General features: G+C 43.1%; 1 protein-coding gene across 3 annotated transcripts in view; it reads left to right on the forward strand.

Annotated features, from left to right (window-relative positions):
• The window catches only part of MYO1E (myosin IE), a 77,064-nt gene extending 61,989 nt beyond the window's left edge, over positions 1-15,075 (forward strand). The window contains exons 19-28 of one of the 3 annotated variants that reach the window (XR_005629111.1): positions 1,551-1,695; positions 4,911-5,025; positions 5,704-5,873; positions 6,004-6,149; positions 6,621-6,767; positions 8,123-8,280; positions 8,718-8,810; positions 11,107-11,311; positions 12,694-13,470; positions 13,986-15,075. Coding sequence is in view for 1 of the 3 variants with exons in the window: in XM_039722861.1 (XP_039578795.1) it covers positions 1,551-1,695; positions 4,911-5,025; positions 5,704-5,873; positions 6,004-6,149; positions 6,621-6,767; positions 8,123-8,280; positions 8,718-8,810; positions 11,107-11,311; positions 13,301-13,470; positions 13,986-14,062 (1,426 nt within the window). In the remaining 2 variants the exon portion in view is untranslated. Of the gene's footprint in view, positions 1-1,550; positions 1,696-4,910; positions 5,026-5,703; positions 5,874-6,003; positions 6,150-6,620; positions 6,768-8,122; positions 8,281-8,717; positions 8,811-11,106; positions 11,312-12,693; positions 13,471-13,985 lie in introns of those variants that run through there. The other 2 variants (XR_005629112.1, XM_039722861.1) reach the window with 2 other exon arrangements.
• Position 15,076: the final 1 nt, after the last annotated feature.

Genomic DNA, 15,076 nt, shown 5'->3' on the forward strand with positions numbered 1-15,076 from the left:
TTACCTTCATCCCATCGTTGGTTGCATCTACTTATCCCATAATACTGATAAATCACATAAATATGTAGTGCACACATTGTCTAAACACAGATTGTGTATAATACACTGCCATATTTAAGGTGGTGTAAGAGCTACTTCATTCCACTGTCCAGCAGAGTACCTGAGCATTTGTTAACTGAGAGATTTGAACATGAGAACATCAGCAGTTTGAATCCTACTGAATTATTCAGAGGTTACTTTTTTCTCATGCACCTTCTATTCAGAGGTGTTTGGGTTTTGTGGTACATTTCTTTTTAACTGTTTGCTATTTCTGTTTGTGTGGTATTGTTACTTAAATTGCATGATACTGTTCCTGCTTCTTGGCTGGATAATATTTTAGATATGATGATAACAGGTAATCAACAGTCCTTTAATGTATTTTCCAACAATTCCTTGTCTGATTTTTTGAGAACATTTTATTAGGAGCTGCCTAAATCATCTTAAGAACTTGGGAATTACAACAAGCTGACCTCCAGACTTGATCACTTTTTTCATGTGTTGAATAGTTTTACTAACAAGCATGGTTTAGTTTACATCACTAAAGTATGTCTAAGGCATTAAAAGGAAACTGTCCAGAGTAAAGAATATAAGATTTTGGGGAGAAATTTATCTCAATATATTTAGCTGTTCTTCAGTCTTGTCAAACTTCTCTGCTGCCAGAGAAGTTCCTTACCCCCAGACATGCTGGGGCAGCCAAAGCCCAGCAGTGCTCCTTTGCTGGGCAGTGGAACAAGGCAGCTTTGTAACTCCAGCCTGGCAGTTCCAAAAGCCCAAGTGAAGCCTGGAGAAGTGGGCAGTTTAAATGGGGCTGCAATTTGGCTTGACCTCATTCTCAAGGCTTACAGAGGACACCATGAGAGAGAAGGCTTCATGCTGCTTTCTGTCAAAGACACTTCCCTGCTCCTTCAGGGCCCTCTGTGGGGTCAGTTCCAGAGTGCCCTCAAGCACCACCATCACTGTGGCTTCCTTCTTGCACCAGAGGCCAAGCCAGAGGCTTCCTGGGATAGAGCCAGCACTGGCTCCTTGCTAAATGCAGCCCAGCTGCTGAGCAGGTGGGTTAGGAGCACAGGCTGGTCACTTGCTCAGAAACAGAAAAGACCTTTGTGAGAGTAAGAATGAGAAGGCTTGAGTGAGAAATTGGACATATGCTTGGGAACCAGTTTAGAGTACCAAGGATGTAGCTACTCAAATCTGGACCATGGGTCATTGTTGGTGAATAATCTCACCCTGGAAATAAGCAGATTCCAGCAGAACTTTCTGCAATGAACTGCTGCAGTTACCAGACAGCAACTTAACATCTGGAAGTGGGAGACTCCAGGGCACTGTTCTTCTCAGTTGTTTGGTCTCACTAAACAAGAAACATCTTAGTACTGTGCGTCTCCACACACCCCAAGCTCTGAGACCTGCTGCCATTGTCAAGCTGCCCCAGGGTAGTGCTGGCCAAGAGTCAGTGGTGTTCTGCTGCTGCTGTTTGACCCCAGGTTTTAATCTCTTCTCGTTGGTGGTTTAAGGTATGCCATTCTGACCAAAGCAACCTGGCCCTCGTGGAAAGGAGAAGAGAAACAAGGAGTCCTCCACCTGCTTCAGTCAGTCAACATGGATCCTGACCAGTACCAGCTCGGGAAGTCCAAAGTCTTCATCAAAGCTCCAGAGTCTGTAAGTGTGCCAGAACACAATTCTTTAAATATGCAGCTGTTTGCTGAAATTGAAGTCCTGCCTGCTGAAGTTGAGCCTGATACCTGCTGAGGTGAGGGAAGTGTAAAAATCTGAGACAAGCTGAGCATATCACAGAGCCTGTGTAAAGGGCACACTGCCTAAGGTCACTGCAGGGTTTTGGCACTTAATATAAAGAGAATTAAATGCACCAAGAAGAAGAAAAATAGGTCATGAAGATGCTTTGGTATCAAGGACATTGGTCCTCTTCTTATAACAAGAACTATTGATGAAGGTACCAAGGGATGGTAAGGACAGAGTAAATCAGTGTTCCATAATGGCTGCAACTTGAAATCCCAGAGAGAATATTAGGGAGGTATCACAAGGCTGGTTTTATCCTGTGGCTACTAAGTTGTACAAAAACTGTTGGAAAAAAGTTTTTTTACTTTGCTATTCAGGAAAGTTGTTAAGGAAAATCTGTGCTCTACTCACCCTCGTGTGCTCCTGGTGCATCAGAAGCAATGGGCTGTAGTTTGTGTAGCACCTCTTGCAGCTGAGCATTGATTTCTTTGGCTGAAGTTACGTGTGAAAATAAAAGCTGAACACTTCTATAGCTATCATTTGCTGTTCTAGGAACATATATTTTTCTCTGTGGAACAACAATAATTCAGGCAATGACAGTGCTGTGTCCAGTCACATGGGAAGATTTTTGTTAATGACAAAAAAAGAATGTTTCTCCAAGGCATAATAGAAATTTTGTTGTTTCTACCATAAAAAGGGTAAGATACTGTTCAGGAACAATGGGATTTACATTCCTGCCTACATCTGAGTGACATGTTTATACACCATGGCATGTAGTGCTTCAGATGTTGGTTATTACAGTACTTCAGGTGGCATATTGGCAGAGCAGGAAACTTTTATGGGGTGGATCCTACTTGGCCATGGCAACAACAGCCAGCCAGTTCTGAGGGAGTGTGAGCTTTGCCTGCTTCCTCTGGAGCACAGCTGTGATTTCTTTCTGGAGATCATTGGGGGTTTTGTCTTGTGAAGTTGGTGTGATTTCCTGTGTCTGTCTCTTGGCTACCTCTGTTTGGTAGCCAGGTGGCAAGTGCTGCCCTGGGACTGATGGATCCAGGTCCCCTTCAGTCAGTGCATGATCTGTAACCCAGCATGATGTGCTGCTGGCCCTTTGCAGAGGATGAAATGCTGCCCAGTGGTAGCATCTTCCCATCCCCAGTGCATTTTTGTGATGCTAAGTCCTGCTTGCATGGATATGTCATTTAATGGTGTGAGCTCTCACATGTCATTTAATCTGTGAGTTTTTCTGAGGGGCAATTCTGCAGGTTAGGACAACATGAAGTTGACTGGAAATATTTTTGGTGTTGTGTTTTGATTTTAATTTAAATTAATGCTTTTAATTACTGGATATGTTTTTTTGGGTTTTTTATAATGCCATGAAATCTCTTTTTAAATAAGTACCAAAACTAGCCTTTTTTATTCTATGTTGAAAATATTTTTACAAACTAAATATTTTAAAGAGTGATTTATCTTTTATTAAGAAAGACAATCATATTTCATCTTGCATTACTAAAGTATTGGCTAGGATTGTATTGCTTCTGAGAAAAATAATCTTTAGGATGGCAAATGAAATTTTTTCTTTCTTCCACCAAAAAGAGCACCTGTTGTGGTTAAAGATGAAAAATACTTGATTTGCTTGAGAGTGTAAGGGGTGGCTTTATAATACATATTTTAGGAAAGGGTTAATGCAGTATCTTTATTTCTGTAGGTTAAGACCTGTATTTTAGCTCAGTGATTTAATTGAACTTCCTTAATAGTGACCTTCAGCTGCAGGTGATAGATTATTTTGCACTGAGATTTTGCAATTAACATTATTGTTAGAAAAATAAACGGTGAGTGTTCATGAGAGACAGCATCAATATTGTCACTGTAACCTGAATTGCATGAGGTTGGTCATGCCCCTGCTGCAGCTGAGGATGCTTTTGCATCAGGAGCTCTCGTGTCTCTGCTGAAACCCCAGCCAGTGCTTGTGTTCAGGAAGAGATTTTAAAAAATTTTAAAATAAGTTTGCTGTTGATGGAGAATTGCCAGCTGTGAAATAAGGTTTTATGGGTGGCAGAAAGGCTTCATTATTTACATTTCTATCACACACCTGAATAAATAGCTCTGTACAGGAGCAAGTGAGGTTCTGTGGAAATGGTTTGCACCAGATCGAGTTTCCTTTTTCAGATCAATATGAACAACTGTTTTTCTAGATTTGCATGGTTTAGAGCAGCAAAATAAACCAAAAAACCCCCTAAAGCCCAGGTTTGCATCTCCATTTACCCGTTTTCACTAATTTTATCTCTTGAAAGCTAGAAGAAAACTCCTGTGAATATTTAACACACAATGCAGGGAAATAATAAGCAACAGTCATATACTGGACTGATTGAATGCTGCAATTTAGCCAAATGTTTGTGCCCCTGATAAGATAGAAGTCCTATTTCACTGAAGTATGTAAAAGGCTGTAGTGAATATGCTGTATCCTACAATAATTATGAAGTTGTTCTAAGTGCATTAAATTTACATGTCTTTTAATAGGGCCTGGGATTCTCAAAAAAGGGGATCCACCTTCCATTCCTGTTTTAATAAAACAGTATTTTCTCTTGATTTCTGATATTTTAGACCTACAAATCCTACTATGTCATTCTTGTGAATTATAAGGTCATAGTTACACGTCCTGCAGCCAGCTGACAACCTTCAGTGGTGAGAAAGAATGGAGGCAGTGGACACAAGGGTATGAAATTCAGCCAGGGAAGAAAATTGCTTGTGAATGGTTATGTTACACATTGCACAGATCCCCACAGACATGGTAACATTCTGACAAGTAGGAATTTTGGAGAATGTGTGGATGGAGGCTGAGGAAATGGCCAGTGGAGAACCTTGCGTTGCATCAGTAGAATATTTCAGGGAGAAGCCATATTCCTTTTCCTTCATCATGGGGTATGGAACTTTACTGGTAAGAGCCACAGCCACCCAAGCATCAGAGATTTCTTTAGAAATGCTGCCTTAACATTCCAGTCTCAGATCCCACAGTCATGGAAGAGGAACAGCTTGGATCTAGAGTGAAATGCACTGGAGAGTTGTCCAAAGTAAAACACAGCTTTTTCTTGAGCTTTGCATGTAAAATGTCTGCCCCACCCCACTGTGTCTCTGTCCAGCTGTTTCTGTTAGAAGAGATGAGAGAGAGGAAGTACGATGGGTACGCCAGGGCCATCCAGAAGGCCTGGAGGAAGTACGCGGCCAGGAAGAAATACGTGCAGATGAGAGAAGAAGGTAGGTGAGAACTTCTGGTGGCAGGGACTGCACACACACATCTCCAGGAGCAGGAGGGGCACAAAGGGGGAGGAGATCCCTCTCTGTAGGCAAAAGGTGCACTGCAGGTAACTGGCTTGGAATGATTGCACTTTGTTGGACCCCTGCAGTACCACTGATGAGGTTGACTGCTCTGCATGCTTGGACTGCCCAGTGTTTTGCTCTGAAATCGAAGCCAGGCTGAGTAGGACAGACAGCAGAGATGCTGAAAGGGAGGCAAAAAAAGAAAACTTGCCACAGTTATGCAGGATCTGAATAATCTGTAGGTGGTGAGATCAATCCATGGACTCTCCTGGGACTTAGTTGTGTGTGACCTGGGCTGTGTGAATGAACATGCTGGGTTTGGAAGGGTTAATCTTTAATTTATAGCACTGTGAGAAGTTTCTTAGTTCCAGTAGTCCTCTTAATGAACCAGAACTACTGAGCTTGCCATCAGTGTATTTCGTTAGGAATGGATTTAATGATCACATCTATCCTTACCTAAAGAATTAGTAGCAGTGCTTCACTGTTTGTCCATATTAGAAACAATGCGGTTCTCACTTCCCAAGAAATTCTGTGTGAAACAGTTGGCTCTTTGAGAGCACGAGTTTAGGAAACTTGGTAGATGCTATTAATCAATGCTTATGTTTCCTATTTAAGCATCAGATCTGTTGCTGAGCAAGAAGGAGAGGAGACGGAACAGCATTAACAGGAATTTTGTGGGAGATTACATCGGCATGGAGGAGCACCCCGAGCTCCGCCAGTTTGTGGGCAAGCGGGAGAAGATCGATTTTGCAGACACTGTAACTAAATACGACAGGAGGTTTAAGGTGGGTGGAACAGCAGCATCCCCTAAAGACAAGTTCTGCTGGGAGTCAGAGTTGTCTTCAGCATCTCGAGCCAGGAGTGCCCAGCTCAGGGTCACAGCACAGAGCTGTGAATTGTCCGTGTTTGTTTCAGAGCGTGAAGCGAGACCTCGTCCTCACTCCCAAGTGCATTTACCTGATCGGGCGCGAAAAGATAAAGCAGGGTCCAGAGAAGGGCCAGGTGAAGGAGGTCTTGAAGCGAAGGATGGAAGTGGAGAGAATTCTTTCTGTTTCTTTAAGGTCAGTACCTGCAATGTAGTTTTTCCATTAATAGAGCAGTTTGTGTAGGGCAGGGAAAATAAGTTGGTTGATGAAGTGGGAATTGAAAACTTTCTTTTTGAATGTGCTTGCTTTGGGTTTCAGACTTTCTTCAGTAACCTTCAGATTTCCAATTTATCTCTAGTCAAAAAATTCTGCCATTATTATAACTGTAATTTTAATAGCACATGTTTTTTTGCTAACAGTAATTACTGTAAAATTACTGAGTAGTATTCCTGCCTCTCAAAAGGCATTGTTTCAGCTCTTCCATTATCAACTCCTGAAAAAAATCAAGCCTGTTCTCAGAAAGCAAGGCTCTGTAATTAATGCTGCTTGGATTTTGTTATGTTTTTAAAAATTAACCATGAGTACTCTGCAAATGTCATTACAATGCTGGCTGTATTTGCTGATGACATTTTAAACTGGATGGTGTGTGCTCTGATTTCCTTGCAGCACCATGCAGGATGACATTTTCATTCTACATGAACAGGAATACGACAGTTTGCTCGAATCAGTCTTCAAAACAGAGTTTTTAAGCCTCTTGTCTAAACGATACGAAGAGAAAACACAACAAAAACTACCTCTGAAATTTAGCAATACGTGAGTTATGGATTTTTTCAATGGGCATTTAGGGATAAATGTTTTGTTCTTGCTGCCAAGGCAAATGATTGAGTGCAAGTTGTACTTTATTTACAGTACTAGGAGGTACAGTGTAAAACCCTATATGTGCAAGGATACCAGACTTTGTGCTTGCCTTGTCAGAGTGACAGGTTAGGATTTACCAGGGCCACTTGACACTTCCCACTGTGTGTGTGCATGGAGAGCTGCCTTTGTTCTCCTGGAACCAGGGCAGGGCCTCTGCACAGCCACTGCACAGCTGCTGCTGGCTCCTGGCAGGAGCAGGGAGCACTCATCTCACTGAGGGGTTTGAAAGAATTCTGGGCACACACTGTAGCAGTCTGAAATGCTGAAGTTTGTTGTGGGTGCTGGGGACTGCAGGGTGAAAGAATAATTCTAAGGAGGCCTCAGTTAAGTAAATTATATTGGGAACATTTTTTAGAAACAAGTGTGAAAACCTAGAGCATGTCAGATGTGCACTTTGGCTCTGAGAACATCCTGGAAAGAGTCCCAGCAAACACGTGCTTTTGTTAATACTTCCACCCATTAAGGAGATCAGCAACAGCACGCCTTGGATTTGTGTATTTATTTTATTGCCTTCAAAAAGGTGGAGGAATTACAAAAAGCAACAGAGATCACTGATTTTGTTTGGAAAGGCTGTAGAAGGAGCGCTGAAGTGAGGAACATAACTATAGCATACACTCCTGTACACTGAGAATGCAAGGCCAGTACCAGGAGTGAGTGTCATGCATTGCATTTCTGGGCTCCTGCCCAAAACCCTACCTGAGTACAGGTCAGAGCAGATGGATGGTGTGGAAATGCTGGGAAAGAGTGTGAGTGTGTGTGTGTGAGAGTGAGTGTGTGAGTGAGTGTGTGCTGTGGGAAAGAGTGCAGAGTGAAGGGGCTGAGGGTGTCTGCAGAGCTGTTCCCTTGCAGCCAGGGCAGTGACAGCCAGGCACAGCTGTGCTGGGGCTGTGCCTGGCTGTGTGCAGGGAATGCTCACAAACAGCAGGGGCACTCCTGCCTCAGGGCTCACACATCTTCTCCTTGGACCTTTGCACATTTTTCTTCAAAACTCACTCTCCAGAGCATCTTAAACTTCCTTTGAGAAGCTGTACCAGGAAAGTTAAAACCAATTAAAAATAATATTTTTTAAAAAAAAGCATGGAAGAAGGATTTAATTAGGTGGTTATGTCAGCTGAGTTGTTCGTGGAATGCAGATTCTCAGTCTAAGCTTTTAATTTTATATTTCTGAGTTACCTGCTGCCAAGCAATACTGCCTTGATTTGATGTACCAATTCTGGTTTTTTTCACGTGTGTTCACATGCTTCTGTCAGACTTGAAGTGAAGCTGAAGAAGGAGAGCTGGGGGCCCTGGAGCAGTGCTGGTTCTCGACAGGTGCAGTTCATGCAGGGCCAAGGAGATGTAGCCATTCTCAAACCAAGTAATAAAGTGCTCCAGATCAGCATTGGACCAGGGCTACCAAAGAATTCCCGTAAGTTTGAATTTCCTCTAGAAATTAGGGGTTTATAAAATCAGAGAATGGTTGACTTTTTCTATCCATGCTTGGCTCTAGCCTCATCATGTTCTGTATTAATTTCTCTGTAACACACAGAGATCCTGAGGATTACAGCAGAGTTCCTTGGTGCTCTACAGCTGTCAGTGTTCTGGACCTTGTTTACTGTAGCTGCAAGAAGGCTTTTCTTTATATCCTGAGGCTGAACTGGGTCACTAAAGGGAGATCATCCCAAAGTTACCCTTTTTGCACATAATGCTTTATCACAGCCTGACCAACCCTGCAGTCAGATTCCTGATTCCTGAAGATCAGCTCTTTCTGATCCCAGAAGAGGGGGGTCTGGCAGCCAGCCACAATAATGTTACCTAAACAATGTTGTTGTGAAGGGGTAACAAAATGTTGCTGGTTTCTTCTAGGTCCTACTAGACGGAACCTTAGCCAAGGCAGAGGATATTCCAGTAGGTCTCAAAACCAGACTTATCCTATGAGAGCTGCACCACCTCCTCCAGGTAAGTCCTCTTAGCTTGGGCTAAACAGAATTCCAGCTAAAGGGTCTTGGTCTTCTCCTGTCATCTGGCAATTTTTACCCATTAAAAAAAAAATTATGATAACAGTTTAAATTTCTCTTTAAAGACCCTGCCTGGAAAGCATCTATTTGCAGGCATGCTAAGTGTCTTGCTGGATATTCTCCCAGAGCTGTCCTGCTTGGTGTGGATGGTGACTTGTTCAGACACTTGGTATAAGCCACTGAATCTCAACCTGACCTTGTAGCCTTCTCCACTGTGAAGGGTACAAGCTCTGTGCTTTTTAGGCCATGGAGAATGCTTTGCAGTGAAACTGCTTTCAGGGCCAGCACAGCACAGGATGCAGTTTGTGTCTCATGCTCCTGTCAGACATGTGACAGCTCCTGTGTGCCCGAGTGCCGGGACACAGCAGCTGTGCCAGTGACCAGTGTGGCTCTTTCTGCAGGGGACTGATGTCATTAGGGTGTTCCACTTCTGCGCTGGGCAGATATGATTAATTTTGCTTGTGAACTCACAGGGGAGAACAATATTCCATTGACCCAACATTTCCCAAGAGTTTTTTTTTTTTACTTACACTCCCAGAGTACTTTCTTTTTAACAAAGAGTCCTCTTTCAGTCAGCTGCCATTTATTGAGAAGCACAATGCTAATGGTGGAAGTGAGGGGTGTGACCAAATTAAATAGACAATTCCAGATCCTCACAGCTGTATGAGTCGAACTAGCAACTGTGTGATCTGCCAGATCAGTAGTGAAGTGGGAAATTACTGTAAGAGCTGACCTGTCAGCAAACAGAGATAGTGAGAATTTGTGCAGCATCAGTTAAAGCAAGGACAGTCTGGTTTACATTTCCAAAACTGTTTCAGCAGTTTTATAGCTAGGAGAATTCTTACTGCTGAAGTTAAGTGCTGTAATGACCCTCAGGCACTGGGCTGTCACATTTAAAAGGTGAGTAGAAGGCTTTCCTGCAACCTTCTCTGTAGGTTACAGTAACATAGCTTTGGTTGTTTTTGAATGTTAAACTCTCTTGGAAAATAGCCACACATAGCTGGAAAAACAAAATTGCAGACAGGTGTTACAGAAGAGTTCCAGTTAAAATGCTCAGACTTTTAAGGAGCTTAAAGCCATGTCATGATTTGGGCAAATTCCTCCTTGAAAGTCCCAAGCAATTATCTGGGTTCTGCTATTTTCACATCTTGTTTTGAAATCAGTGGGGCAGTAGCTGAACAGTTCTGTACAGGTTCAGAGTAACCCAAACGTTTATTAAGATCACCATTATGTGTGTGCCATCCTGGCTTGGATTGCACAGTGGGGTTTCTGCAGGAGTTGCTGACCCCCACGTTCTGCCACAGTACCCAGAGAACATCAGAAGCACAGAGCAGCTGTTACAGGCAGCAGGGTTTTCCCTGTAAAGGTGCTGTGGTTATGAACTCTCCTCTCTGCACAGCTGTTCTTTCTGCTAATGTTCAGCAGGCATCATCACAGTGGCAGAGGAGAGGCTCACCCCTGGAAGTGAGGAAACTGATTTTTAAGAGAAGCATAGCTCCTGTTTTGTTCCATAGGAGTTTTAGGAATGTAAAGCGTCCAGAGTTGGGCTCTTTAGGCCCTGATACTGCAAGTAGCTCAGACATGGGTGGGTTTGCTTTAAGTTAGAGGCATAATTATGTATTTAAAGGCATATACCCATGTCATTCCTAGAAAATTCTGACTCCTTTTCAACTACCAAAATAGCATCAAGGCATTTTTTAAAAACAAAACAACAAAAAATCCCAAGCACCTCCCACCCACATGTTTGTTAAAAGACAAATATTTATAGCAACTTAATAAAAACAGTCAAATCCCTTGAGTATGTGGTAGACTTGAGTTTGAAGTTCAGAAGAAGAAATCTGGATATGGATTAGCTATGGATGTGATGAATTATGATTATTATGAGTAGCTTTGGATTAACCTTCATCTGGATTAAATACTGTGCAGTGTTTTAGAGAGGAGTTAGTGGTACCGTGTTAGCTGAACTGGACCTCAGCTGAGAGCTCACCCTTGTGCTTGCATGAAACACCCAGGGCACAAATCTCACAGCTGAGCACAAGTCCATGAAGATGGCAACCCGAAAGAGATTGCCAGCAGACCAGAAACTGGGTATAAATCAGCATTTCAATGTGATTTTGTGTTTGGATTCCTTGATAGGTGGGGCTCTCTGATAGCTGAGTGTGACAGCTAAGCCATCAAAGGTTACCTTTGCTGAGCTGGGTTTGGACTGCAGGCACTCACTCTTTATTTACTTCTAGGTCAGCAGCAGAATGGAGTCATCAGTCCCCCCCAGGCTGCAGCCCATCCCCAGATGCCAGGGAATCAGTGGGCCAATCAGAGGAACCTGTACACAAACATGGCACGGCCAGCTTTACCACGGCAAATGTCAGGAGGGTCAGGCAAGATCTCACAGCAACCACAAAGCTTGGATTTCTTGAAAGTGCCTGACCAAGGAGCAGCTGGGTAAGATTTTACATTAAATCTGATAAAAAGATGTCCATTTTTGCAAATATTTTTACACACTCAAACTGTTCATGAGTGATACACTCCGTGCATCAATCAACAGGTTGTACTCAAAGGTTATCATTTTGAGCATTGGAAGTGCACCCAAGGGTTCCCAAGGAGGAGCTTTCCAGTTCCTAAACAGGGAGCCCCCAAGCAGGGTTAGGCATGTACAGAGGTCTTTGCAGTTGTACTAAATGCAGTCGTTTTACCCCACTGTGCCAAGTGTCAGCCATAAGATAGTTCAGGTATATTTAGAGCATTTTTTTGGTTAAGATTAATCTTTGGAAAAGCAAGAAATCAGAAAGAAGTAGCCACTGTTACTTATTTTACCACTTTTCAGCTCACCAGCACATGCTAACAGGCGCATCTCCATCTTGTAATAACTTCCATGGCTTTTAGTGGTGAAATGTTCTTGTCACATGTCAGCTTCTTCCTAAACTCTTTTACTAATACTAGACTTTACTTGGTCTTGAGACTACAGTTCATGTAACAACAAAAACACAAGCCATAGGATAAAACCAAACCCAAACATGCCAGCTGTTCTGCAGCAGTACCAAACCTAAGTACTCTTAGGAAAGTCACATTGCCAAGGCTGTCTTCCTGAGCATTATAAGCTCCTTTAGTAATACACTGAAAAGAAACAACATGACTACTCAGCAGTGGATTTCAGACACATTTCTGTGCCTGTTCCTTTGCAAAAGGAAGCTGTGAGCTAGAAGAGGTGTCACTTTAGTATTTCAAAACCATAGCGATATATAAGTAGATACAATTTTTAAGGAGTAGAATTTGGTTTATTTTTAGCAAAGCTGCCAAGGATACAGTGATATTAACAATCCAGTACAAGACCAAGATTAAAATCAGCAGGCTGCCCCCAGCAGCAAATCATCTCCATTAAGATACTGTAGTTCTACCACAGCTGCACAAGAGCTATTTTCCATGACTTGTGCTGAATTCCTTAATTTCTGTACATAGGTCTAGGTTTCACAGTGTTTTCTATCCTGAACAAAGGCTGTGAGTAGATGCTGAAGAACTGAAGAAAAATCTCTCCCCTCATAGATACATTGGAACTGAAGTGCTGTTATAATCCCTACTGCTAATCTTATTTTCTGGTGCAGTTCACTACAAAGTTAGACTGAGAGGTTTATTGACAAAATTAAGCCAAGGACTTCACGTAAGTAACTGTACCCCTGTCCTGCAGAAGCCGTGTTACATTATCATGGCGTTACACATGATTACATGATCACAGTTCATTCTCCTCCACATCATTTCATTTGTAGTCATCCAGCATATATATTAATTATTTTCAACTGATACAGTGTAATACCTGTTCTCTCTTCCAGCCTTTATTAGCTGATGAGCTGGCAAAATGCATTTCTTCCCTCTTTTCTCTTCCTAATCTTTGGAGTGCTCACAGCTGTGACAGTTTGTGCAGCATCTCCCCTGCTGCTTCAGAGCTGGCTGTAACAGAACAAGTCCATAGATGGCCCTGGAGTCTGAGGGAACTTAAAAGAGATGCGAGTCTCTGTTACAGCTTAGTCACAAGAATGGTAAAGTAGCAAGCCTGTGAGCTAGACCTTTGTGTTTGGTACTGGAAACTGAATCACTGGTGACAATGGGGCAAGGGGAGAGACACAGCCTGAGCTGTGTAGATACCAATATATGCATGAACCGCATGTGCACATTTACCTCCATTTCAGCCTGGGCACTAAATGTCTTATAAGCATTTCAGCTGCTCTTGGGAAGCATTTACTCATCCATTGCCATAGGAAAGAAATGGCAACTCCGTCCCTTTCACAGGGAAGTCTCACCCTGCTATTTTTAATTGTTGTGACATTCAAGAACACCTGTGTTCCCTTTTTCTGTGCCATTCTCTGGAATGAACTCATTGAGGGGGGTGGCTAGCGCTGCGGTTGGAGCGGCCCCAGACCCAGCCCTTGGTGTCCGCAGGGCCCGCAGGCAGAGCTCGAGCCGCCCGCCGCCGGCCGGGGGCAGGCCCAAGCCGCAGCCCAAGCCCAAGCCGCAGGTGCCGCAGTGCCGCGCGCTCTACGCCTACGACGCGCAGGACACGGACGAGCTCAGCTTCAACGCCAACGACGTCATCGACATCGTCAAGGAAGGTACGGCCGGGGCACGGGGCTGGGCTGGGCTGCACCGACAGGCCTTGCTGGGCTGCCCCCTTTCATCTTCTCTTGATTGGCTTGCAATTTCCATAGTGGCTCAGGGGGCAGAGAAAGCTGCCACCCCAGTCCAGCCCCTTCACTCAAGTGGATGTCGGGGATAGACCAAGGACCTGTCACTGGGTACTAAATATGCTGCTACATATCAAAAAGATTTAGGCTCATTTGGGATATTTAGTGAGTCATTCTGCCACTGGCTCTAGACAAAAACTGGCCTAAATCACAGCTGTAGCACAAGAAGCAAAATGGAATTAGCCAGTTCAAACTCTGGGTCTCCAAAGCACCCTCCTCAAGGCAAAATGATGTGGCCAAAAGATGAGCACACTCCAAAAATCCTGTCCCCTCATTCCTTCCCAGAAAGGCTCTCGGTGAGCGGGCACAGCTTTGCAAGGTTACACAAAGTATACAGAAATGCTTCCAGAGGCTCACTCCTTACCTTGCTGTCCTTGTTACAGATCCTTCTGGCTGGTGGACGGGAAGACTACGAGGGAAACAAGGTCTGTTTCCCAACAATTACGTCACCAAGATTTAAGAGACTGTCAGAGAAAAATTGGCGTGAAGGTACCGTACAGTGGTTGAAGATGTTTTCCCCTGCCTTCAGGACATTGTTCTTCCAAGGTCTGCCTTCTCAGCAGTATTTTCACCAGTAAATTGTGTATGAGCAGGAAGAGTTGCCCACAGTACAGACTTGGATTTTTGTCTCAGCAACATACAGCAATGAACTGACCAATTATTTATTATATTTAAAACCTGGTTTAAACACCTGCTAAGTGAAGAATGCTCAAACCTACCATCTTCCTGAAACAGGTGATTTACAGTCTGGAACCAGGGACTTTCAAAGGGGTGTATTTATTAAGTGCCTTCAGCTCAATATCAGTAACCTTTTTAATTATCTACTGAAGATAATGTTGAATGCACATTTCCTCTAATGCAGATCATTCTGGGGAACATGTTAATAAGTATGCTGCTACATGTCAAAAAGATTTAGGCTCATTTGGGATATTGCCATCTGAAAAACTACTGTGATGGTCTATTTAAGTAATTCTGTACAGAGATGTAATGGAACTGGATTGTGTTTGCAGGTATGTTTAGGGACTCCAACAGGCACTGTAAGACTTTAAAACAGAAAACCACATAGTACTGTATGCTAAACAATGTTGCCTTCTTCAAGAGTTATATTATAATATGGCTGGCCCATGTTGGATTTATGTTTAATACTCTACCTGTTATAGAAAGTGTCTTTATGCAGAGCTGTACATTTATAGAAATAGTTATATACTGTATATAAAAACTGGTTATGATAGAAACATGTATAAATGTATAATGCAGTAGTCCACTGTTCTTACGAGGTAGTACTGCTAGAATTTTTATGCCAGGTACTTACAGATATGCACTACTCCTTCTCCTTTTAAATAGCACAAGCACGGGTGTTACTGCCCAAGTCTGATTGCCTCCCCCAGAGTGGCTGTTGCTTGCCCTGCAGTTCTGAGAATTCCTGCTTTGCCTTTTGAACCTCCATAAAATAAAACACAGGATGATCAACAAG

This window comes from Passer montanus, unplaced genomic scaffold, assembly GCF_014805655.1.
Source record: "Passer montanus isolate IOZ18808 unplaced genomic scaffold, ASM1480565v1 scaffold5, whole genome shotgun sequence".
Taxonomy (NCBI): Eukaryota; Metazoa; Chordata; class Aves; order Passeriformes; family Passeridae; genus Passer; species Passer montanus.